Genomic DNA, 26,727 nt, shown 5'->3' with positions numbered 1-26,727 from the left:
TATTTGGAATGTCACAAGGGTATTGCTGTATTATACAAAAACAACAAACTATACATCCACCTGGCCAGTCAATCTGCAAAAACATGCGACATATGTATATATAAAATAACAAAACAAAGTGAAAACTGTAACACTAACAAACCCTTATATCTTAGAATTTAGAAATCATTATTTCATTGAGGGAAATTCTCAAATGGAGGCCAGAGAAAGACATGTGATGGCTCAAGTTCACCTCATAAAAACACTGATCAATCTCCTTATTTTAAAGCTGAGGAAACTGAGATCCAAAGATGTGACAGAATGTGCCCAATTTAACACAGCAATAAATTATCAAGAGGTAGGATTTGAACCCAGGTGCTCTGGTTCCCAATCAATGTTTGTTCTCCTATCATTCTCATGAAGGTCACTCAAACCCTCGTTATCACCCACCACCAGCTCCTTGTAGGACTCTCCAGATGGAGAGTCCATCCATCTTTCCAACCTTCTTCCCGGCTCCCTTCCCCCGCTCCTATGTTCCAACTAAGTTGCAATATTTCCTTTAGAATTTCCTTCCGACTTGATACTCATCCTTTACAAGCCAACTCAAGGTTAATTCCTCCGTGAAGAATTCTTGCCAAGAGAGCCTCTTTGTCCACCACGCTCCCACATAGTATAGTAATTTCACATTATGCCTTGAATTAGATTTCAGTGGATCTTAGAGCAGGAACCAGCTGCAGAGACCATTAAATCCAACCCATTTCCCTAGGTAATCTGCCCAAGTGCTCACACAGCCACTGCTCACAGCTCTCCTCTCCAAAGCAGCCCATGTCTCATCCAGACAGGAGTTTCTTTTTACATCAAGCTCTAATCTACCTGTTGTAATGTCTACCTTTTTTCTTTTTAAACTTCTATCCATGGCTACTCGTTCTGCCCTTTGGGACCAAGAGAACAAGCCTACTGCCTTGCGCATGGGATGGCCCTCAAAGCGGTGAAGATGGCTCTCATAAACACTGCTGAGTCTTCTCTTCTGGTGATGTATGACCATCTCCTCAGACTGTGCCTCCTATGGCATGGACTTAATCCTGCCCTTCTCTGGGCTCTCTCTATCCATTTCTCAAGTTCCCTCCTGACCTGTGGCACTCAGAGCTGAATCTGACCTGGGCGGAGGACAGAAGCACTTCTCTTAATGAGAATCCCAAGACCCCACTGGTTCATTTGGCTGCCACATAACAATGATAAATGATAGCTAACATTTATATAGAGCTTGCTACGTGCCAGGCATTGTGCTAAGGGCATTCCATTATCATCTCATTTGATCTTCTCAATAACTCTGGGAGGTAGGCGCTATTATTATTCCCATTTTACAGATGAGGAAACTGAGGCAAACAGAAGTTATGACCTGCCCAGGGCCAAGCAGCTGGCAAGTATCTGAGGCCTGGTTTTCATTCAAGTCTTCCTGACTCTCGGCTCAGCTCTATCTACTGTGTCACTTAGCAGCCCCCAAAGGATTGATTCACATTGAGCTTGCATGTCTACTGATGCACCCATATCTTCTTCCCCCTGCCCTGCCCCTGCTTGTAAAGCTGATTCTTTGAGACAAAATGTAAGACTTTACATTTATATCTACTGAATTTCACATGGTTAGGTTTGGCTTAATCTTCTGGCCTATTAAAATCTTTTTGGGTCCTGCCCTTTCTTCCTGATTTTTTGTCAGCAGCACCTTTAATGAGCATACCCTCTATGCCTTTATCCAAGTCACTGATAAAGATGTTCAGCTGCCCAGGGCTAAGCACAGATCCCTGGGGCGCTTCCTTGGACACTGCCTTCCAATTTGACACCGATGACTCTTTCAGAAAAGTCTTTCAACCACTTCAAAATCCATCTAATTGTATTACTGTCTAGCCTGTGTCCCTCTACCTTTTCCAAAAGAAAGGCATGAGATATTTAATCAAATGCTTTGTAAAAAATTCAGGTAAACCCTTATCTATAGCATTTCCTGAACTTAACAGTTTAGTAACCCTGTCACAAAAGGAAACGAGGCTAGTCTGGCAGGACCTGCTCTTCAGGCTGCCCTTTGTGCCCATCACTTCCTTTTCTAAGTGTTTACTAACAGGCTTTTAATAAAATGTCCTAGAATCTTGTCAGGAGTCATAGCCAAGTACAGGACCTATCATTTGCAGATTCTAATCTCTTCCCTCTTTTGAAAATCAGGTCACGGGTTCTTTACCAGTCCTGTGGCACCTCTCCTGTTTTCCACAGTCTTTCAAACAAAACTGCCCGTGGTTCAGCAGCCACATCTATGAATCCTTCCAGGACCCACAAATGTAGTTCATCTGGGCCAAGTGACTTAAAGTCATCACAAGCAAGTAGATGCTATCTCGTCACTTTACTTTTCCCAGACATCAACTCCCCATTGGTCATTTTTGTTCTGTCTTTACCCATGCAAAGGTCGTTCTCTGGCAGAGAAAACAGAAGCAGAGTGTAACTTGGGCAGATATGCCATCTCTCTTTGGCCACTCTCTGTGGGCAGCAGTCCTACCATCCACTCTCCCTCTTTTTTCCCCCAAAGGGGACTTAATAAGCTCTTTTGGTGGCGCTAAGGCTTCCCGGTGGATCTTGGCTCATTCCTGATGCTATTCCTACAGGACTGTCACACTTTTGTATTCATTTTCAGTTATGTTTTCAGTTATTTTCTCTTGCTTACATCTTTTGTAGATAGCTTTAAAAAAAATCTAAGTTGGTTGGGGTGGCCAGGTGGCAGTTGAGTAAGAGCGCCGGCCCCAGCGTGGGAAACCCGGGATCAGTTCCGACCTCTGATACTTGGCACCCACACAAAACAACTGGCCGTGTAACCTTGAGCAAGTTAGTTAACCCCAATTTCTTTAAAAAAATCTAAGTTGGTAGGTGAATTCTCTGGACAACCACACTGACTGGGGGGAAGGGAAAGCAAACAAGCATTTATGAAGCACCTACTATGTGCCAGACACCGTGCTAAATAAATGCTTTACAAATGTTATCACACAGGATCTTCACAAGAACCCAGGGAGTTGGGTGCTATTATTATCCCCACTTTACAGACAGTGGTAAGATGACGGGTCCTACACCTAGTACATATCTGCGGTCAGTCATCACTTCACTCTCCCTGCCTGAAAGCCTTCAGAGACTCCCCAGTAAATATAATGGAGATTTAGGGGAAGGAAAAATTATTCTGTAGCCATGGGCATGTGAGGCCCCTCATTTCACCCAATGATACTCATGCTCATCATACAACACTCATCCTGCAGCAATCACCTCCTGCACTCTACGTTCCCACCACACTGGTCGTTGCTCCTGGAGGCCATGTCACCTTTTCAGGGCTCCGCTCTCTCCAGGGGCTGTCGCCCATACTACAATGCTGACATCTTCCCTCTTTTCAAGGCCAGCTGGAGCTTCCCCACGAAGTTCTCACTGACTCCCCCAGCAACAAACAGTTTTCACCATTTTGGGTCTTTCACCCCTCCCTGTTGGCACATCTTCTATCTTGGTATGTTATAATTTGTCTACTTGTGCAGAGACTGTGTCCGGTCTCTCTGTGAATTTTTAGAGCTTGGCACCATGTATTTAACCAAATAAACTCTTTTAAAATGGTTAATTAAATTCTAACACAAATGTCTGTAGCACAAAGTAAAGTGAAATGAAAATGTCTACAATAAATATAATAAGCATTTTTAAAAGAGTTCAATTGAATTAAGGAGAATGCAAACACCTGTGAATGGCCCTAGCAGCTCCAGCATCGGTGAGAATCAGGGGACAGTCACAAGACCAAAGGCTGTTTGTCAAGACTCATCCAGGCCACCATGCCCCTGACCAAGTACTTCTGGCTGTCTCCTGACCAGATCAGTTTGGTATGATCAAGTATGCCCTTAGTTCTCCTGACCTGACCAAGCGCGCCCTGGGCTCCCCTGACCTGACCAAGCGCGCCCTGGGCTCTCCTGACCTGACCTGACCAAGCGCGCCCTGGGCTCTCCTGACCTGACCTGACCAAGCGCGCCCTGGGCTCTCCTGACCTGACCTGACCAAGCACACCCTGCACTCTTCTGACCTGCAGGTGTAGTCTCTCCTTTTCACTAGCCAGTGACTCCAGCAAGTCACATGACCTCAACTGCTCAGTCTCTTCATCTCATTACTTTCAAATTATTTCTCATCCAAAAAGAGTGGCCTCTGGTGGTGGAAAACTCTATTTTTTTCACTCTTTAATTTCTCAGTCCATAAGCTCAGGATAATTTCGATGCTTTCAATGATGCCAAGTTGCTCTCTGCCCCCTCATCCATGGTTTTCACACTGAGACTCTCCCCATGATGTTCAATGACTCCAAATCTCAGACCGCCACAGTCTCAGAGTGATCACAATTGCAAGTGACCCAAAAAGACAAAGGAGAGACACCAGGTAAAAGTGAGGGGGTTCAAGTCCATTCCCAGGCCCTCTTACAAATGAGAGGTGATGTAAAGGCAGCATCCAAAGTGAGAGGGAAGGCCCGCCTGGAGCTACACTGGGATTCCCAAACAGGAACACACCATAAAGGCAAGCTTCAAGCACCCACCAGAGGACACATGGAGGGACATGAACAAGAACCACCCAGAACACAGAGGCAAGAGGCCACACAGATCAGATCACAGGCCCACTGATACAGGGTCAATTCATAATTAGCATGCCCACAGGATTAAAGAACAGACAGATAAAAGAGGAGCATGCTACAAGCACATTAGTGCTGTTAACATAATAAAATGCGTTCTAACCTGCCCACATAAAAATGTTTGTACTATGTGCTCTTGATATTTGCAATAATGCTGAAAAGACTAGCAGCGGAATATTTTTCAATTACTTAAAATAATTTTAACTTTAAAATTCTGTTGGGAGGGAGGGGATTCCACTATTTCTTAATTATACATCTTTCACTATTTACTTAAAACACTTTGAAATTTCATCCCTGTACTGGGTACCAACATGAACGAAGCTCCCTTCACCATGGATTTTGGGGGGGCCCCAAAAAACAGATCACTTGGGAGGCTTGTCCAGAATGATAGAATGATAGAATTTCACAACTAGAAGGGACAGACCTCAATAGTCATGACCCCCAAAGGAATCTGCCACACGTCTGACAAGTCGTCATCCAGTTTTAACTCAAAGATTTTCAAAGAGGGGGAGGTCACTGAGGCAGCCCCTTCCAACTGGGGATGAGTGTCCTTGGTAAGAAGCTTTTCTTGACATCCAGTTATGACATTCCTCCTTACTTCTACCTCCTACTCTGCCCTCTGCAGTCAAACAACAGACCTTGAGGGCCATTCAACCATTTAAACACTAAAAGCCAGCTTTCCTGTTCCCATTCCATCTTCCCCCAGGTCCTCTACTCTGCAGGTTAAACCCCCTCATTTCCTTCAACCCATCCTCCTATGACCTCAAACCCTTTCGCCATTTGGGTTGCTCTCCTCTGGACACTCTCTAGTTTATAAGTGTCATTCTCTCTTTATGAAACATTAAAGTTGCATTTGCTTTCCTGCCACCATTTTACCCTACTGACTCATACTGAACTTGCAAGTTCATTAGAACCCCCAGGTCTTTTTTTCCAGACAAACCAAATTATGCTGCCCTCCCAAACTGTTTTTATAAGGATTTTTAAAAATTCAAATATAAGACTTTACATTTATCTCTATTAAGTTTCTCCTGATTTCAATGGTCCAATGTTATAGCCTCTCAAGAAATTTTAGGATCCTGATTCCATCACTGAGTGGGTCAGTTATTCCTGACAGGTTTGCATCATCTGCAAGTTTGATAAGCATGTCATATATGCTTTAGTCCAGGGGTGGGGAACCTGCAGCCTCAAGGCCACATGTGGTGGCCCTGAAGATTCCTCACCCCTGCTTTAGTCCAAGTTTTAATTAAAAAAAAATTAAACTATACAGGGTTAACTATACAAGGATTATAAATTACCATAATTCTAACCCCAGAAACCATCACTTTTTTCCTGTTGGCAAAAATAAGCTCAAGAATAAAATTCCTCTTTGTTGATTAAGCAGAAATTCCCCCGGGGGATTCCACTGGCGATTTCCTTCCAAACTGATAGGTGACCATTAATGACTTCTCTCTAAGCCCAGCCATTCAACCAATTCCAATTCCAGTAGATGTTATGTTGCCCACATCATACTATCTAATCTACACCTCTCCACCTTCCCCACAGGAACAAAGTGAGATCCTTTATTAAATGCATTGCTAAAATCTCGATGAACTCCTATCTACAGCAGCCCTCTGGATCACCGGTATCATCAGAAACCTATCAAAAAGGAAAACGAGGGTAGTCCTTCACGTCCTGTTCTTGGCTCCACATGATCGTCACTTCTTTTTCCAAATGGTCATTAACCTTGACTTTGATAATATCTTCCAGAATTTTCCCCAGAACTGAAAGCAAGTTCACTGGGCACTGTCCACTTCCTTTTTGCACATCAGGCTAACCTCAGCCCTTCTCCAGCTCTGTGGTACCTCTCCAGTTTTCCGCGATCCTTCAAATATCAGCGGCAGTGGCCCGGCAATGGCTTCTGCACAGTCTTCCAGCCCCCAAGGCTGTGGCTCGTCGGGGCCAGACGACTTGAATTCCTCAAGCGTAGCCATGTCCTCTCTCATCGCCTTACTTTTCCTGGGTATCAACTCCCTATTTGCCATTTTTGGTCTGTCCTTGACCATCCAAAGGTCACTCTCCTTGGTAAAGAAAATGGAAGCAGAGTAAGAGCTGTGCAGTTCAGCCCTCTCTCTGTCACCCCTTCTCGCTATGCCATCCTCCCAGACAGGCCTGCCCCTTCTTTGAGCCCCTTCTTTCCCAGCAGAGCCTTGTGGCCCCTCTCCCAGTTGTCCAAGACCATGTTGATTTGGAGCTCCAGAATGCCTGACATACTTTTTTTTTTAAAGCAGTTGGGGTTAAGTAACTTGCTCAAGGTTACCCAGCCAGTTATTTTGTGTGGGTGTTAAGTATCTGAGGCTGGAACCAATCCCAGGTCTCCCAACTCCGGGGCTGGCGCTCTTACTCACTGCGCCACCTGGCCGCCCCCTGACATACTCTTACAGCACCATGCCACACACATTGTTTTCTTCTCTTGTTGAGCACTGCTTCCACCTTTGGTATTTATCTTTTTAAAACCCATGCTAGTTGGTGAGTTCCCTGGGCATTGGTATCATTGCCTATAAATAGCTAATAGTCTTCTACTTCTTCAAAACCATTTCCCTTTATGTGTTCAAAATTTCATTCTTGAGAGCTTCTAGGCCTTCAAGGCTGATTTCCCCTAGAGATCTCTGGATTCATGACAACTTATTTATCTTTCCTCTGAACCCTTTGAAATCTGTTTGCACAAAGCTGTACATCAAACTAAGCCCATCTTTCCTTTCCTTCATAATTATAAATTCATGAGTTACCACTTTTTCCCAAAGTTTCCTCAATTTTGACCACAGAAACCACTTCTTCCCTGTTGGCAAAAAATAAGCTCAAGAATCAAATTCCTCTTTGTTGATAGAAAGTCTCTGCCCTCTGAACAATAAAATCTTTCTATTAAGGCAAAGTGAGAAGTGATTAGCTTCTTTGATGTTGGCGGAATACAAACTCCAACAATGACTGGGTAAGTGAGATCTCCCCTCACCATCACAGGATGCCTCCATGCAGGAGAGATGTTTCTCAAACTGCCTCCCTAATTTCCTTTCTCTGTCCAGGTAGTCTACAATACACACCAATGACAAAACAACTTCTGTTTCTCCCTCTAGAGTTAGCAACCAAATGCTCTCCGCCATATGCTTCCCCTCTCTAGGTTCTAGATTTCTTCATCTGAGTAGACCTTAATATTCCTTGCTAATTCCCAACCTTTTTCCCTATCCTGGTTTTTTCAAACATGTAAGTGCTACTGAGGTCATGTGGTCTGACCTCACTGCAAAGTTATCACCTAAAACTAACTCTCTGGTTCATTTCTGACCACTGGCTACATATGTGGTACGTATGTGGCTTGATTTCTGAGGACTCGAGTTTCACCATTTTCACTTTCTTGAACTTTGTCTGCTGTGAACTTCTGGATACCTTAGCTGTCTGTCACCCTTCTTACACTGCAGTTGCTCTCAGTGGGGTCCACCTTGGTTATACACACAGGAAATTTCCTCTCCTCCTCTGCTCCTTTTTAGAGGGGAGATTGGACTTGCGAGATATCAGGCAAATACCAGAAAGTTCTCATATTATAAGCCTTGATCCAGAAATCTAAGTTCCATTTTCAGGCACCAACTCAACTAGCTGTTCGCTTCCCAAAATTGTTTTTCTTTTTTGCAATCTTTGCTTTTAATGGGAAGCAGTGATGAAGAACATCACCGTGAAAATCACCTGGGATTTTCCTAAGTCTTTGGCAAAATGCTTTCTAACTTCCTTCTAGCAGAATAATTTATGCTCACATAAATCACCAAAAGTGCAGCGGTCATCTGCTTGCACAAGTCTTTTAGGTTCTCTGTCATGTCCTGGACACATGGAAGGACTTTTCTCACTTGCTGTTCTCACAGAGATGTATCATCTACTTCCCTCAACAAGGAGGCACCAAGCGCCACTGGTCTCTTGTCATCTTTCCCAGTGATCTCCTACCAATCGCTACTCTCCTGTCACACCCTGGAGGACAAGCAGCTTTTTTTTTCCTAAGGCACTCCACCTCCTCCTGCCTAAGAAACATTCCATCACCACAGGCCAGTCTTCGCTCTCTGACGTTCTGGCACAGGGTCAGGCTTCCTGCTGCCACTTCACGTCTTTCTTCTGCTCTAGAGATATCAACGCTGCTGCTCCAGGACTTTTAGGAGCATTTCGTTATCCCTGGCAGCCTGGAGCAAGAGGAGGCATTTCTCAAGCTTCTCACCTTTTACTTCAGGAAGGAGACCACTCTGTACTCTGCAAACCCGTCAGTGCAAACTTCTCCCTGCTCTCCTTTCTCACTGGTAGTGACAGCGTCCGTCCTTGTCCTGCAAACTCCTTTGGGTGAGGACAATTCTGTGACATCCACTTATGACCTTTAACCCCCTGAACAGCACATCGCACTCCCCTTCCCTCCTCTCAACAACTAGACAGCCAGCACCAGCAGCCGTCCTTTGCCTTCTCTCACAGGTCTCACTAGTGTGTCTGACGCGCCTTTGCTTCCTCTCCCTGCCCTGCTGATATGTTCTGGGCTTCTTCCCTCTGGGCCCACATCCTCCTCTTTAGCCTCCTCTTGTCAGCTTCTTCCCTCCTCTTTCAAAGCTCTTCTCCTCATACTTACAGCTTGCTTGTTCTTCAACTTTTTCTCAGGTTTTCCCCAACGTCTTCTCCCCAAATCCAATCTCTGGCCGTCTTCTCAATCCAAAATTATCCAGATAACCTTCACCATGTCCTCCTCATCCCTCTTAGTTAACTCAAGTCTCTAGCTCCTTGCACACACTCCTCCTTCAGAAGCTGGAAGGGATACTCCTTCCTCAAGCAGAAGCCACACACACAGTTCACCACTGGGAGCCTCCCCTGCTTGGCAGGACTTTCAATGACCTGTGCTCGGTTAGCACAAGAGAATCAAGGATACCCTCTGTACCGTGAGGATGCATCGGTATATGCTTCCATAGAAGTTTTCATATTTAACATGAGAAAAAACTAAAAGGGCTTTAAAAAGTATATTCTGAGGAGAGTGGTTTCCTCTAAGACATCACAAAAATGTAACTAACGCTAGGTAAGAACACAAAAGTTCACTGCACACATCACTGCATCAAATGTACCAAGTAAAAGTAAATGCTAGTTGAACAAGCTGTTCACACTTACCAGTAAAGACTAACTCATCGTGAAGATAACTTTTCTCTTGTTTGAGGCGAATAATCTCTTCACGCTGGTCGTTATTTTCAGACGTCTTTTCATTTAGGTCATCTATAACATAAATAGGAAGGATCTATTCTTTGAATTATATAGAATATATATGGTACCAAGAGTACCATTATTTCAAGTCTTTTCCTATCTTTTGATATCATCAGAGGAAAGAGATGATAGACGAATTCCTTGGCCTTCCTGGGACTGCAGCTTTCCACCTCAATGGTTGTTACTAGGGTTTGATGTGAAATTTCACCTGGAGACAGCCCTTGCAAGCTTCCACGCGTGGCCATGATCAGCTCTGCTCAATACTGCTTATGGCCATAAAGGATCTGATCCCTGGCCTGCTCTCAATCTGCTCCCATCTACTACAGCATCATTTTGCATGAATAACTGGAGTATTCTGGAATTAGGGCTAGTGACAGGGAAGCACTTCCATGGCCTGTATTAAATGTATTAATTAAAGACTGCTCATAAGGCCTAATTAAGATCTTAGCTCTTAAAATCATACAAAATAGGAAAAGATGAAAATCAGCCAGAAAATCAACAAAGCATCTGCAGGTATTCAAGCATGGCAGCTAAATATATATTAAAGTGAGCTGTAAAAACAGTTTTCCCCTCACTTGCTAGAGCTACATGTGCAAAAGGGCTTCTTTTTCTTTGTTGTTGTTGTTTTGGAGGGGGGAAGGCAGGGCGATTGAGGTTATGTAACTTGCCCAAAGTCACACAGCTAGTAAGTGTCAAGTGTCTGAAGCTGGATTTGAACTCAGGTCCTCCTGACTCCAGGGCCTAGCTACTCCTCTTTTTTTTTTTTTTTTAGAACTTCTCAATATAAAGATCACATTAGGAACATTCTTCTCAATACATAGGCTGCCCTAACACAAAAGCATGAAGGGAATATCATCACATAATTCCATTCCTCACCTTTCAGTTTATTTACTTCAAACTTTAGCACTTTCATTTTCTGCTTACAATCTTGCTTTTCCTTCATAATATAGGATTCCACCATTTTGGCATCATGCAAGGCATGTTCCAGCATCTTAACTTTACTTGAATAGTCTGTAATATGATTGATTGCCTCAACAATGTCTTTGTCCTGCAGATTAGAAATTGAAGCATTTCAATTTATTTGTATTTACATTAACCACACACAGAAAATCCAAAGTAGGAAAAAAAATATGCCTTAGAAAACATGATCATACATTTAGAGATGAAAGAGCCCTTTGAGGTTACTGAGTCCCCTCCCCTTCCCTATTTTATTGCTGAGGTCAAATGACTTGTCTAAGGTCATAGAGCTAATAGTAACTGAGGCTGGATTTGAACTCATTGCCCTGACTTCCAGTGGGGCATGCTCCCCACAGCACTACATTGTTGCTTAAGAAGTCAATATACTTATAGAGAGACTAATTCTCCTAAAGAAAAGTCTTTCTTTATAAAGTAATTACAACATTTAGGTAGAATTCTTTCCTAAAGGTTACCACTGTTTAAATTTTGGAAAAACTATAAAGCTTACTTGTATTAATACTAGCAGTCAACAAGTATCCTTTTAAGTATTTAAGTTAACGATCCAATAAGAACATCCTATAACAGACAAAACAAGCCTGAAAGGTGTTGCTAAGGAGATTGTTCAGAGAGCTTGCGCACTCTAACAATAAGTACACTAGAAATATATGTGCATATATATCTTACATTGCAGAAATATTTACACAAAATTCACATAAGCCAAGGGATGGCCTCCATTTATTAATCAGCTGAGTTAACCTTTCTAAGTCACTTTGCAAACCTTCAAGGCCATGATCAGATAACAGTGAGAAATGGAAAGAACAACAAAAAAAGGAAAGGCAATGTAAGGAAAGAAAAGAAAAAAGGGAGACTATTGGAAGGAGGAAAGAGAGACTGAGAAAAGACAGAGACAAGGTCCATTCATTTACTCAACAAGCAATACATTAAGTGCCCACTACTCTGTACTGGGCCTTGTGCTAAACTGATGCAATGGTCAAACTAACCCTGCTCTCAAGGAGCTCCCATTCAGCAGGTGGAGATATGTCCATAGAAATTCAATTCAAAATATACACAAGGTAATTTCTTGGGAGAGGATGCTAGGAAAGGGGGTGGCCAAGATGAGCTTTAAAGGAAACTGGGTTGAGTTGGTTTTGTTAGACTTTGCAGAGCCTTACCTTTACTATTTTCTTGGAAATACTAATTGCTGACTGAATTATGTATCATAGCTCTTCACCTGTTGTTATCAGTACATTCAAGCCCAAGGTCACAGCTGCCCCCAGGGGAAAATTGTTCTTTAGGGTTCAGTGAATGACCAGTGCAACAAAACTGGCCTGAGGGTGGAAAGGAGCCCAGCAAGTGTCCACTAGGGAAACACAGCCCTACAATGTGCCAATTACTTAATTGTTTTTTCAAGGTTCTCATAAAGCCAAAGAATGATACCTGAGAAAGAAACAAGTAAGTCAGAAACATGAAGTTAGTGTGTTACCTTAAGCTTGATCATTGTAGAGAGCGCCTGTTCTCGAGCTTGTAACTGTCCTACCTGTGCTGAAAGTTCCATCACTGAGTTGTTGAGACATCTGTTTTTTCTCTGTGAGAGAATAATGCAAGAAGATGTTTGTCACATTCTGTCTATACTATTAGAGCTTCTACTAGAACAGGAATCTGGGTTCATCTCATTTCCTTTGTTGGTGATTTCTTTGTTTGCATTTACTTACATCTATCTAGTGTGAAAGCAGATTAAATAAGCATCCATTTAAAAAAAAGTCTTTTCAAATAGCATCTCCCAGTTTTGGATCTAGTTTGCCACCTATATGATAAGCTACCCATTACAGAGGACACACTGAGCCAACGCTTTGACCTAAGTGACCTTTGACAATGAGTTTTCATCCCGTTCCATTGATTATACGATTTTAAACTGTTCCCCACCTGGTGTAATTCTCACAGAGGAAGGAATGTCTGAAAGCATCAACATCCTTTGGTTTGGTTTTTGTTTTTATTTTTTTAAAAACAATCAGGGTTAAGTAATTTGCTCAAGGTTACAGGCCAGTTATTTCTGGGTGTGGTGCTGAGTATCTGAGCCCAGATTTGATCCAGATCATCCCAACACTGGAGCCGGTGCTCTTACTCGCTGAGCCACCTGGCCGCTCCTTTTGGTTTGTTTTTCATGTCCAGCTGACAGAAGGAAAAGAACATTTGCCAGTAAATCAGGAGACCTGGGTTCTAGACCCAGTTCTTCTGGGCAAATAATTCTCCTCTAAGCCTAAGTTTCTGCATATGTAAAATGAGGGGGTTGGACTAGATGATTGCTAAGATCCTGTTCAGCCCTCATTCTACTATTCACTAATGTACTATGTCAGTTACACCAGACTGTACAGCCTGGAACTGAACTTAAATGAGTAAATGATTCGGCTTATTAAGAAAACACAATGAACTTACTTCCAAAGACAGGTTATGGTAAATAATGGATATCTTGACTGTGAAATGCTCAGTTTCTTTGAAGCTAGAGGCACAGCAATAGAGTGTGTGGTTTTCCTGCAATATCACAATGTACTTCAACTCAAATATTTTTCTATAAGAATCCTTTTTGTAAAAGTTGTCTGTGTTTATATATAACTTGAGATAATGTGATCTTTATTTTTAAAAAAAGATAAGCTACCTTTGATTCTCTAACTAGAAAAGCTTGTAAAGCACTAGCCATTTAAGACATCGTTCAGAATGTCTTATGAAGAGGGAGGAAGATAAATGGGACTTTGTGTTTTTACCATTGAATGTAGGTATTATATGGCAGCTAGGTGGCGCCACAGTGCACAGAACACCCTGGACTGAGGAAGGCTCATCTTCCTGAGTTCAAATTTGGCCTCGGATGCTTACTAGCTGGGTGACCCTGGGCAAGTCACTTAATCCCATTTACCTCAGTTTCCTCATCTGCAAAATGAGCTGGAGAAGGAAATGGCAAACCATTCTAGTAGCTTTGCCAAGAAAACCCCAAAGGGGTTCACGAAGAGTGGGACATGACTGAAACAGCAATAAAATAGGTATTACATGGCATACACATACACACAGGCATATATATATGTATATATACACACACATACACAGAATATGTGTGCTTGTGTATGTGTGCCCCATAAAAACCTAGAGTGAGCATCTTTCACAAACCTGGGTTTGCCTTCACTTCGGGATTATGTTGTTCATTCATTCAGTCATACCCAACTCGTCATGACCCAAGGACCACAGCGCCCCAGGCCCTTCCATCCTCCACTCTCCCCAGAAGTCTATCCAAAATCATGTTCATTGCTAACATGATAGGGCCTCTCTGTCATGCTGCCTCAATCACAGCAAATCCTTAATAAATATTTGTTGGTTTGATGAGGATGAAAGACGAAACCCTAATTCCAATGCTGATGATACTTTTCAAATTCAATAAACAGTAACTGGGCACCCACTACACCCAAGGTCCTATGCTAGAGGATCCAAAGACACTGACAAAAACAAAACAGGCCCTGCCCTCAAGGAGCTTATCTTCTCCTAAGATTATGGCTACTGTGAATGCCTTGCCTATATTAAAGAGCTGAAGTTTTGGGTCTCTGGGCTAAGTCTTTTTGAAACACAGAAAAGTCAGTCATCTAATCAGACTCTACAGGCTTTTAGCCTGACTTTGAACTCACTTGCTCCTTTCCCAAACCTCTATCTGACTTAGGGTAAGAAGGATCCCTTTAGGAAGTGAGGGAGGTAGAAAGGAGAGAAAACAAATGTTTGTTAACTGAAAAAATAAAAGACAAGTTTTTTTGTTTTGTTTTTAAAGAAGATTCTCTTTAACTCTCGTGGATTCCTGCCAATCTGCATCACCCCTCAGACAATATTTGTAAAGCATTTAGCAAAGTCCTTGGCACAATGCAGATACTTGACAAATACTTGCTTCTTCCTTCCCTCCCTCTCACATTTCAGTAACTCTTTCCAACAGACTACAAAAAGCTGCCTGAGTTTAAAGTCCCATGGTTTTTCTCAGGTCCCCCAAATCCTTTGGGCCTTGTCACACCAGAAAATCAAGGCAAGGACAAAGCTAAACTAAGAGGGAGAGTGGTGGTCTCCCTACTGGCCACCCTCCCCCCTTTATTATGTATGCGTGGAGCTTAGCAAGCCTCCCTAGCTTGGAACCATCTGAGCAACAGGAAGTTGTGGCTCTCCTTTCCCAGGACTGAGGTGAGCCCTGCCCTGTGGCCTGAGAGCCCCTGCCTACCTCGAGGTCCTCACAGATGAAAGAAGAGTGGGTGGCCTTCTGAGCCATTTCCTGGAGCTGCTGCTGAGCTGTCTGAAGCACCTCCTGGTGGTCATTCTGCTGAGATTCTAGGATTTTGATCCTCTTGGTGAGGGTCCTAATTACTTCACCCCTTTTATGCAGCTCATCTGAGGGAAATGACAGCAAGAGTTTCTTTATGGACAAGTCTGAGGAGTAATAGTGTCCTTTGCGGGGGGGGCAGTCCTAGCTATGGGTCATCTTTTTCTTTAAATGGCACACAGATATTTTCACCTAGACATGGATAGATGGATGGCCTAAAGTAAAAATTATTACCAGTCATTTTCTTCACTTGTTTGAATCAAAAGACACACGTCCCCCTATCCTGAGGCGCCTAAGCATCACACACAGCACCTGGGCATTGGTGCATGTCAACTGCTGAATAAACACACCAAACAGCATGGACATGTCATCACGAAAGTGAAAAACTCTACTTCCTCAAGAGCAATTTGTAATAAAGAGCCACTAGCTGCATAGAAATCAAAACGCGAAATAAAACCGGTCAGGTTGTGAGAGGAGCACAAGGTGCAGTCTTAAATTCCACGTGATCCATTTCCTTTTGGCCTTGGCGATAAATATGGTGTCAAGAGAAGGCAGGCAGCTTGGGCACTGGACCAGTGGGACAAGAGATGAGATGTCACGGTGCCAGTGCCTTTTGGCTTAAAAGATTATTCTAGATGGGCTCCAAAAATGCACTGATTTCTAGGGGAAGCTTCAAGAATACTTGGCTTCATCAACACGGTGGGAATTTAAGAAGGTGAACAACCTTCCAGCCAGAAGCAGGAAAGTGGATGGTCCTGTCCTTTTAAGTCCAGCTTAAGACCCACCTGACGGAAACCCTCCCTCCTGTGCCTAATGATACCCCATTCTTCTTGGAAGCCTCTCCAGACTTAGGATGTAGAGCTAGAAATCATCTAGTCCAACTCTTTTTTAAAAATAGACACAGAAATCGAGGTTCTGAGTGAATTCAGGCCTTCTAACCCCAAACCCCTTCACCATCCCATAATCTCTCCCTTTTTAAAAATTTTTATTTAGTACTTTTTCCCCCAGTTACATGTAAAAACAATTTTTAATCTTTGTTTTAAAAACTTTGAGTTCCAAATTCTCTCTCTTCCTCTCCCTTACCCCATTGAGAAGGCAAGTAATTCAATATAGATTAGACATGCGTGGTCATGTAAAACATATCCATCATAGTCATATTGTGAAAGGAAACATAGACAAAAAAAAACTAAAAAAAAAGTATGCTTCACTCTGTATTCAGGCACCATTAGTTCTTTCTCTGTGGATGGATAGCATTTTTCATCATATGTGCCTTGGAGTTGTCTTGGATCCTTGTATTGCTGAGAATAGCTAAGACCACAGTTGATCATCTTAAGATATTATTATTATTTTGTACATTTCACTTTGCATCATCCTATCCATACATAATCCCTTTGTACCAATTTGATTTTCACTTGTTTGTACACTGCTTTACAAGTATACTTAAATTATTTCTTGTATCTGGTCACGTACTGCTCTGCTTAGAAACATTCAATGGCTCCCCTACAGCCACTAAGAGTAAAGGACAAATGTGCAATCTGAATCACAAAAATCTTGTTTGGAAAAGACTTCTGAGGTTATCTAGCCCAGTTAGAAACTTAATAAGAACTCCCTCTGTCTCTGGGGTGTCCAAATCAAACCAAAACAGATCCCTGCAGGTATAGACTGAGATAGAAAACTACAAGTTGACATTATCTAGGCTGTATTATTGCACTCTTATTTCCTGTGTTAAACATTTCCCAATCACATTTTCGCCTGGTTCAGATGGCACTAGGAGTGTTGTGGAAGGGCCGTGAATCCAACACCCAGTAAAGCCTTGACTGGAAGATGTTTTGTGAAGGCAAGGATGCGAAGTCAGTCAATAACATTTATTAAGTAACTACTATGTTCCTGGCCCTCTGGGAAGCCCATTCCAGTCACCTATGAATATTCCTAAGTGCTGAGAAATGCTTCCTTACAGGAAGTCTCGCTATGCCTCCTTGTCACTTCTGTCCATGACTCCTAACTGCACCCTCTGGGGCCAAGCAGATGAGATCAGTTGGGTCCTACTACACATGACAGTCTCTCAAATACTAGAGGGCAGCTATTGTCATGTTCCTGTTAAGTCTGCTCTAGACTACTCACCTTTAACCTATCTTTATTTGGAATTGGTACTTTTTTTTTCTTTTTGGAGGGAGTAAGGCAGGGCAATTAGGGTTAAGTAATTTGCCGAAGGTCACACGGTTAATAAGTGTTAAGTGTCTGAGGCTGGATTTGAACTCAGGTCCTCCTGACTCCAGGGCCAGTGCTGTGTCACCTAGCCGCCCCAGAATTGGCACTTCCTAGCTGAAACATGGCTCCCCAAACTGAGTACAACATATAGTCTGCCCAGGGCCAGGTACAACAGGACCGTCTCCTTCTTAGTTCTGGACATTCCTGCTACCATATCACATGGCTGACTCATACTGAGCTTATACTGTGGTCTGCTAAAAGCCCAGACTTTATTCAGATGAAATGCTTTCTAATTATGTCTTTCTTGCCATATACTTATGGAGTTGGTTTTTTGAACCCAAATTGAGACTTTATATTTACAGTAATGAACTTTCACCCTTTTCAATTCAGCATGGGGCCCTGGCCTGCCAAGATCTTTTTCAGTCCTAATTCTTCTATCTACTATTAGCTACCCCTTCCAGCTTCATGTCATCTGCAAACTGCAAATAAGTGTGCCATCATGGGCTCTGCTAAAGTAATTGATAAAAATGATCATTAGCACAAGGCCAAGCACAGATCCCCGGATTACTTAACTGGTTCTTCCAAGCTGATGTTGAATCATTAATGACTCTACTTTGGGTCTAGCCATTCAGCCAGTCCTGAATCCACTTAACTGTACAACTCACTAGTTTACCACCATTCACAATTTTAATAGTATGTAAATGCTCCACTAAGATCTTAGGTAAATTACAGCACTTCTTCATCTACTTTGTCTAGGAATTTGTCAAAAAAGGAAACGAAACTAGTCTGACATGACCTGTCACGTAGGCTATCTATCTGTGACTACTACTTGCTTTTCTGTTACTGTTCTGACTATTCCTTTATCTTGCAAAAGAACATTTCATGATGCTGTTTTCTAATTTCTAAAACAGCCCTGCTACCTCCTAATGATTCCTGACACAACAGACAAATATTTGCTAATATTTGCATGGCACTTCAGGCTCACAGCACTTGATCCGCACATACCCCCTTATTTACGTGGGCCCCATGGCTCAGGAGCCTGCTTGCTCCTACGGGGGCACATAACGGGTCTTTTCTAAAGCACTGCCTGTATACCAGAGACTGGCATGCTCATCACTCTGTATACTGTACTCTAAGCAGTGGGCATTTAACCAGGGTTTCTGAATAAAGTTGAACAGTAAGTGCTGCAATGCCCCTGCCCAGAATCCTCCAGCATTCCTTCTAGCAGCACCTACAGGAGTGCTGTGGAGATGGTTGGAGAGCATACCAGATGGCCTTCTGGGGCCTGCTGGGAGCAGCTAGGGGCAGCTGGGGGCTGCTGGGGGAGGCTGGACCCTACTGGGATTAGCTGGGGGCCACTGGGGGCAGCTGGGGCCTGCTGGTGGCAGTTGGGGGAGGCTGGAGCCTGCTGAGGGCAGCTAGGGGCAGCTGGGGGCCACTGGGGGAAGTTGGGGCCTGCTGGGGGTAGCTGGGGGCAGCTGGGGCCTGCTGGGGGCAGCTGGGGGAGGCTGGACCCTGTTGGGGGCAGCTAGGGGCAGCTGGAGGCCATCTGGGGCCTGCTGGGACCTGCTGGCTCGGCTGATACTCACTCTCCAATTTGCAGCATCTTTCTTCCAAAGTCAGCACTTTCTGCCGATCATCTTCCCATGCCAGAAGCTGTCTTTGATGTGCCAGGACCATCTCACTGAGCTCTCGGTCCCGATCTCTTAGTTCCCCAATTAACAGTTGCAGTTCTTTCCGTTGTTTCTCAATAGTGTGAGCCTCAATTTCTGAATAGATGATGTTCTATGCAAAGAAAATTTTTTCTTACCATCCCACAATTAAGAAAACTAATCAAAAAGCTACTGAGCTAATATTTTCTAAACAAGAGACTGGTCTGGTTGCTAGTAATTATTTAATTCAGTTAAATGAATTCACGGAGTATAATTATCTTCAAGATTCCCAAAGAGCACCAAGAAGCTATACAGTAAACATATTACAGCTGTGTCCCCAGAGATGAGCAGTATCATCCAGTCTGCCCTTTGGTTATTTCCTGACTCTACCTACTACCCACAATAATAATAATACAAATAGCGAGCATTTATATAGTGCCTTAAGGTTTGCAAAGCACTTTACAAATAGAATCTCAATTGATTCCCATAATATCCCACAGAAGTAGGTACTTGTATTATTTCCATCATGTAGGTGAGGCAGACAGAGCTTAAATGATGTCAGGATTCCCAAGCCAAGGTCACTCTTCTCTTTTTTTTTTTTAAGCAATTGGGGTTAAGTAACTTGCTCAAGGTTACCCAGCCAGTTATTTCTGGGTGTGGTGCTGAGTGTCTGAGCCCGGGATTCGATCTCCAGGTCATCCCAACACTGGAACCGGTGCTCTTACTCGCTGAGCCACCTGGCCACCCCTAAGCAATTGGGGTTAAGTAACTTGCTCAAGGTTACACGGCCAGGTGTTTCTGGGTGGGTGCTAAGTGTCTGAGCCCGGGATTCGATCTCCAGGTCTTCTCAACACTGGAGCCAGTGCTCTTACTTGCTGTGCTACCTGGCCGCCCCTACTCTTCTCTTTTCACTATTAGGAGATACCCTGTTTTCCAGAGCTAAGGCCCAGCAAGTAGGCTGTGCCCTGAGTTTGGCATTACAACAAGCCTTTGTGCTCACCTTCTGGATGACCTCTGCTGCAGCTAAACCCCAGAACTGGCTCACACCAGCCCCAGGTGGTCGCTGAGCTCAGCTAAGCACCTGCAAGAACCACATTCTGGTCATGAAGCCCTCCTATGAATAGCCTTTTTTCACTTGCCTCATGTTGCTGCTACCCCTCAGTGCCAGCCAGTGTCTAGCCACAACTATATCTATCAAGGCTTAGCCTTGCTGCCTTGGGTCTCCTCATAGAGGAAACCCCAGCACATATGTCTAGTTTCCCTCCTCCAACAGAATAAAGAAAGCTTTTTCTTATAACCTCTGTGAGCTCTTTGGTTTTGTTCTGTTTTATTTTATTTTTTGCTTTTTGAAGGGCAATTGGGCTTAAGTAACTTGCCCAAGGTCACACAGCTAGGTTTTTTTATTTGTGTGTGTTAAGTGTCTGAGGCCGGATCCAAAATCTGGTCCTCTTGACTCCAGGGCCATTACTCTACTCACTGCGCCACCTAGCTGCCCCATGTTCTGTTTTATTTTGTCAGAGTTGACAGTTGGTATAAAGCTTTTGCTTTATTTTCAGAGTTTGGCAGTGACTTGCCCAGGGTCACATAGCTAATAAGTGTTTGAGGTAAAATTTGAATTAAAATGCTCTGACTCTAGGTCCAGCACTCTATCCACTGCAAATTCTGTTTTTTTCTAAAAGGCTATTAGTCTAACAGGGCAGCTAAGTGGTGCAGTGGATAGAATGCCTGGCCTGGAATCAGGAAAACATTATCTTCCTGAGTTCAAATCTGGCTTCAGACAGTTACTAACTGTGTGACCCTGGGCAAGTCATTTAACCTTGTTTGCCTCAGTTTGTTCACCTGTAAAGTGAGCTTGAGAAGGAAAAGGCAAACCACTCCAGTAATTTTGGCAAGAAAACCCCAAAAGGGGTCATGAAGAGTCAGACACGACTGAACAACCACAACAATTAGTCTAACACAGAAAAACTTGTGTTTTTTATCTATGCTATAAATCCAAATTCTATCCCTTTCTGAACCCAATTTCTATCTAACAATAAACCCAAATAACCCAAATAAACCCAATTTCTGTCCCTCTATATTGTGCTTCAAGATAGTAAATTAAATAGAAAACTAAATGATCCTATTTGCTCAATGCGGAAGACAATGAATTTTAAGCCTGTAAAAGGAAGACAATGCTGTCTTGGGAAGTAGTACTACAGAGTGAAAGCCCACTAGAGCGGTGGTCTTCAAAGTGAGTCTCCAGACTCATGGGGGTCCCCAAGACCCTATTACCTCGAGCAGCAGTTCTCAAAGTCAGATTTTTGTGGACCCATGGAGGTCCCTGAGACCCTACTGCCCAAAGTAATTATCCTTAAAGACCCTTTCAGGGGAGCCATGAGGTCAAGACTATTTTCATCATCTACATACTCCTCTCTCTTCCAACCAAGGCCATATTCATTCATATACTTCAACCAAAACAACATTATCACAAAAAGATTAAATGCAGCAGCATATAGGAGAATCTAGCTGTCTTCCATTAAGTTGAACATTAAAGAAGTTTGCAAAAATAGGTTAAACAATGCCATTTTTCTCACTAATCTTTTGTTTTGGAAAATATAGCTATTTTTCATAAACATGTTATCTATGTTAACACACAATGGGTTTATAAGTGTTATTTTTAAAAATAGCAACTATTTTAATATTTTATTAATTTAAATTTCTAATATGGTAACTATTGATAGATATAACTCACAGGAACAAAAGCTCTGTAGGATCTTCAATCATTTTTAAGAGTGCAAAGAGGAGAGCCATGAAGACTCTCACAACACAGCTCTGATCTCCCTTTCCAGTCTTCCCTCCCTGGGTTTGCCTTCTCAGGCCCACATGTGAGTCAAACTGGCCCTGTAGCTGTTCCCTCAGCTCACCCTTCACTTGCTAGGCTCCACCAATGTGTATAGGCCAAGCCTCCTCATCTCTGCCCACTACAATGGCTCTCTTCAAGGCATCAACCTTTCCAAGAAACTTGTCCTGGTTCCTCCATTAGACCTCTCCCAGTAAAGTATGATCTTCCCCACCTCACATTTTCTTTAAGCACTTTCTCTGTATTCATTCTTCCCCCTTATCACATTCTACCTTGCATCAGAGTTATTTGTGTACATGCCACATTCCCTTTATTAGACTGTAAGCTTCTTGAGGGAAGGGTTATATTGGGTTTCTTCACTATTGTATTTCTAGGACACAGAACAAACTGCCTTGAAAATATCAAGTATTGGCTTGTTTGTTTGTTTTTTTTAAAAGCAATCGGGGTTAAGTAACTTGCTCAAGGTTACACAGCCAGTTATTTCTGGGTGTGGTGCTAAGTATCTGAGCCCAGATATGATCCCGAGGTCATCCCGACACTGGTGCTCTTACTCGCTGAGCCACCTGGCTGCCCCTAAGCAATTGGGGTTAAGTAACTTGCTCAAGGTTACATGGCCAGGTGTTTCTGGGTGGGTGCTAAGTGTCTGCGACCAGATTCGATCCCTAGGTCATCCCAACACTGGAGCCAGTGCTCTTACTTGCTGTGCTACCTGGCCACCCCTGGCTTGTTTTTTAATTAAAAAAAAAATTTTTTTAAACACATGGTTTCTCCATCACAATTAGGCTAGGCATGAGGAGGCTATTCATGGCTTATACTTACTCTTACGAACAGAACTTTGACCTCCTCAGGTTCTAGCCAGCCAGTCTGCACCTCCTTGGGCATCCTGGTTCCCCTCTTCCTCACTTTCTAAGGGCTCATAGTACAAATACTGAATTTAGCACAGACACCCAATTGGCTTAGTTAATCTTCAGCTTAGAACTCCAGAGCTCAAGAGATTCACCAGGCTCAGCCTTCCCAGTAGCAGGGCTGACTAGCATTACAAGTGTTTTAAAAATGTATCTGGGTGACTTTAATGCTTAGATGGGGCTCAGACAACCAGACCTGGCAGGGAGTTCTAGGGAGGAATGGAGTTGGAAACAGTAACAGCAATGTCACTTACTACTGAAGGCTTGTGCATTTCATGACCTTCCCATCACCAACACTGTCTTCCATTTACCTAAATGCAATAAAACTTCATGGATTCACCCTCGTAGCAAATATTGGCATCTAATAGCTATGTGATTGTTAGAAGAGACAGACAAGATGTGAGAATGACAAAGGCAATGTATGGTGCAGAGGGCTGGACTGATCATAGACTTATCCTTTCCAAGCTAAATATTCACATTCATCAAAAGCAGCACCCCCAAGGCAAAATGACTGCTAGACAAATTAATGTCAACAAATTAGAGCAAATTCTGAGGAGGAACAGTTTGTTGGTAGCTTGGAAGGAAAGTTAAGCCAACACACAGTTGGGAACAATGAAGCAGAAAAGGAGTGGGCAGGTTTCAGAGATTTGGTGTATAGCACTGCATTTGCTCCTCTGGGTCAGAACACTCGCAAACACCAAGACTGGTTTGATGAAAATGATGTGGAAACTCAGAAGCTGCTAAATGAAAAAATGAGAACTCCAGAGGATTTACCAGTAGGACAGTTCATCCATCTCTAAGAAGGCAGCATTTAATTCCATCAAAAGTAAAGTACAAGCAAAGCTCAGAGACAGGCAGGATTCCTGGCTCAGTAAGAAGGCAGATGAAATTCAGTTTTATGCTGATAGTAACAATCCAAAGCACTTTTATGATGCCCTGAAGGCTATTTATGGGCCAGAGATCTATGGGACATCTCAACTGCTCAGTGCTGATTAGTGACAAGGACATGATCCTGGAGAGATGGGCTGGACACTTCCATAGTGCTCTTAACGGACCATCATCTATCAATGCTGAGGCCACTGACCGTTTACCTCCGGCTGAAGTCAAGTGCTCCCTAGCTGAAGCTCCAAGTGAATAAGAGGTTTTGAATGCCATTAGGCTACTCTCCTATGGCAAAGCACTTGGTGCTGATTCTATTCCAGCTGAGATTTACAACATAAGGGGTCCATTGCTCATACAAAAAAAATTTCCAGGTTATACGGCAAGAGGAGGTTATTCCCCAGGAGTTCAAGGACGCCTCCACTGTCCATCTCTATAAAGAAAATAGATTGTCCTGTGACAATCACAGGGGGGTCTCTCTCTTAGTCATTGCTGGAAATATTCTGTCCAGAGTCCTCTTTAATAGGCTTATCTTTCACCTAAGAGATGGTCTTCTGAGAGCCAGCGTAGGTTCAGAAAGGGCCGAAGAACAGTCAATATGGTGTTTGCTGCCCAACAAATCCAGAAGAAATGCCAGGAGTAGTACAGAGGTCTGTGTGCAACTTTTGTAGATCTGACCAAGGGCTTTGATACTGTCAGTTGTAAGGGCTTATGGAAAATTATGTCGGAATTTGGTTGCCTGTTGAAGTTCATCAGCACGTATATCAACTTCATGATGGTATGTTTGCCTGAGCTCTAGATAATGGACAATGTTGTTGTGCCTTCCCAGTCACCAATGGAATGAAACAAGGCCATGTGCTTGCTCCCATGCTTTTTAGTCTGATGTTTTCAGCCATGTTGTCAAATGCTTTCAATGAGGATGAGCATGGCATCAAGGTAAGCTACTGCACTAATGGTAAACTCTGCAATTTGAAAAGGCTACAAGCCAAGACCAAAGTGGAGGGAGTGTGGGTGCATGATTTTCTATTTGCAGATGATTGTGCACTCAATGCAGCCTCTGAAGCTGAGATGCAATGAAGCATGGATCAATAATCAGCTGCTTGTGTTAATTTTGGCCTAACAATTAAGACCAAGAAAACACAGGAGCTCCATCAGCCACCACCACACCATCCATACATGGAACCATCAGTTACAGCAAATGGAGAAGTTTTGAATGCTGTGGATAAGTTTACTTACCTAGGCAGTGTACCTTCCAGGGATGTATACATTAATAATGAGGTTGACACATGAATTGCCAGACCTGGGTCAGTGTTTGGGAGGCTCTGAGGGAAGGTGTGGGAGAGAAGAGGTATTAGACTGACTACCAGACTGAAGGCCTAGAGAGCCATAGTACTGACCTCATTGCTGTATGTCTGTGAAACCTGGACAGTCTACCAGCGCCATGCCAGGAAACTGAATCACTTTCATTTGAATTGTCTTAGGAAGATTCTGAAGATCACCTGGCAGGATAAGCTACCAGACACTGAGGTCCTTACTTGAACTAAACTTCTATGCATTCAAACTCTGCTTCAGAGAGTGGGCTGGCCACCTTGTTCGAATGCAAAAAAAAGTAGGCTTGCCAGAAAGACTGTTTTATGGAGAATTCACACAGGGCAAGCGTTCACAAGGTGGTCAGAAGAAGTGATACAGGGACACATTCAACATCTCTCTCAAGAACTTTTCAACTGATTGGGTGACATGGGAGACACTGGCACAGGACCACTCAGCATGGCGTGCCCACATCAGAGAATGTGCCGTGCTCTATGAGCAAAGCAGAATTAAAACAGTTCATAGGAAATGCAAGATGCACCAATTTGGAGAATCCAGCCCAAATGTGCACATGGACTACTTGTGCCTGACCTGTGGTGGAGCATTCCGAGCTCATGCTGGTCTGATCAGTCACAGTAGGACACATTGAAACTTAACTTTAGCTTAGTGATGTAGTTTTGGACAATAACCAAGCAACCTTGTGATTTTTAAAAATACCATTAGAGAGAGGGGAGGCTTCAGAGTCACTAACCCTCCACCCCTCTCCTCTAGGCCTTTGAGCTGGCTGGCCCCCATGGCTGGAAGGCATTCCCTCCTTCAAGTACAGAAGCCCTTTTCTGAACACTTCATCTCTTTTTCTTCTGTTTGGGGTATGTCTAGATTTGTACATATTGCCTCCCCCGAAGTCTGTAAGCTCCTCCAAAGAAAGAAATGTTCTGCCCTGGCTACTGTGTCCCCAACATCTGGAAGCATTTCATAAATGCTTAGTGGTTGATGGCCTTTGGCCTAGCAAAAGTTTTTTTTTTTAAGTTTATTTATTTATTTATCCATTTATTTATTTGTAGTTTTCAACAATTATTTCCACAAGATTTGGAGTTACAATTTTTTTTCTCTCCGTCTTTCCCCTACCCTACCCCAAAATAGCAAGCCTACTGAATAACCCATCTTCCCCCAATCTGTTCTCTCTTATATCCTCCCCCATCACTCCCCTAACTTTCTAGTAGGACAAGATGGCTTTCTATACCCCAGTGCCTGTATATCTTATTTCCTAGTTGCATGTAAAAGACAAATTTTTAAACATTTGTTTTTAAAACTTTGAGTTCCAGATTTTTCTCTTCTTCCCTCCTCACCTACCCCGACTGGGAAGATAAGCAATTCAATATAAGTTGTACATGTGTAGTTACCCACATCATTTCCATAGTAGTTATATTGTGAAAGACTAACTATATTTTCCTCCCTCCTATCCCGCCTCCCCCCCCCAACTTATTCTATTTTCTCCTTTGACCCTATCCCTTTTCAAAAATGTTTGCTTCTAACTACCCTCTCCCCCAATCTGCCCTTCCTTCTATCCTCCCCCCTCTTATGCCCTTACCCCCCTATTTTCCTGTAGGGTAAGATACTCAATTGAGTGTGTATGTTATTCCCTCCTTAAGTCAAATTCAATGAGAATCAGGTTGTCCCATTCCCTTTCACCTTCCTGCTCTTCCCTTCCATTGTAACAGTTTTCTCTTGCCTCTTTTACATGAGATAATTTA

At 43.1% G+C, this 26,727-nt stretch overlaps 1 protein-coding gene across 1 annotated transcript in view; it reads right to left on the bottom strand.

Moving 5' to 3' along the window:
- Positions 1-26,727, bottom strand: part of CCDC62 (coiled-coil domain containing 62) — a 57,642-nt gene that overhangs the window by 24,277 nt on the left and 6,638 nt on the right. Inside the window, exons 2-6 of the mRNA XM_069081678.1 lie at positions 18,980-19,175; positions 15,084-15,250; positions 12,330-12,431; positions 10,766-10,937; positions 9,800-9,901 (exon numbers count right to left, since the gene is read on the bottom strand). Of these exons, the coding sequence (XP_068937779.1) occupies positions 9,800-9,901; positions 10,766-10,937; positions 12,330-12,431; positions 15,084-15,250; positions 18,980-19,175 (739 nt within the window). The remainder of the gene's footprint in view (positions 1-9,799; positions 9,902-10,765; positions 10,938-12,329; positions 12,432-15,083; positions 15,251-18,979; positions 19,176-26,727) is intronic.

This window comes from Petaurus breviceps, unplaced genomic scaffold (assembly GCF_028583685.1).
Source record: "Petaurus breviceps papuanus isolate PSGF00001 unplaced genomic scaffold, PetGlider_PUasm1.0 99, whole genome shotgun sequence".
Classification (NCBI taxonomy): domain Eukaryota; kingdom Metazoa; phylum Chordata; class Mammalia; order Diprotodontia; family Petauridae; genus Petaurus; species Petaurus breviceps.
The sequence above is the reverse complement of the archived record's forward strand: the minus strand, read 5'-3'. Positions and strand labels throughout refer to the sequence as shown.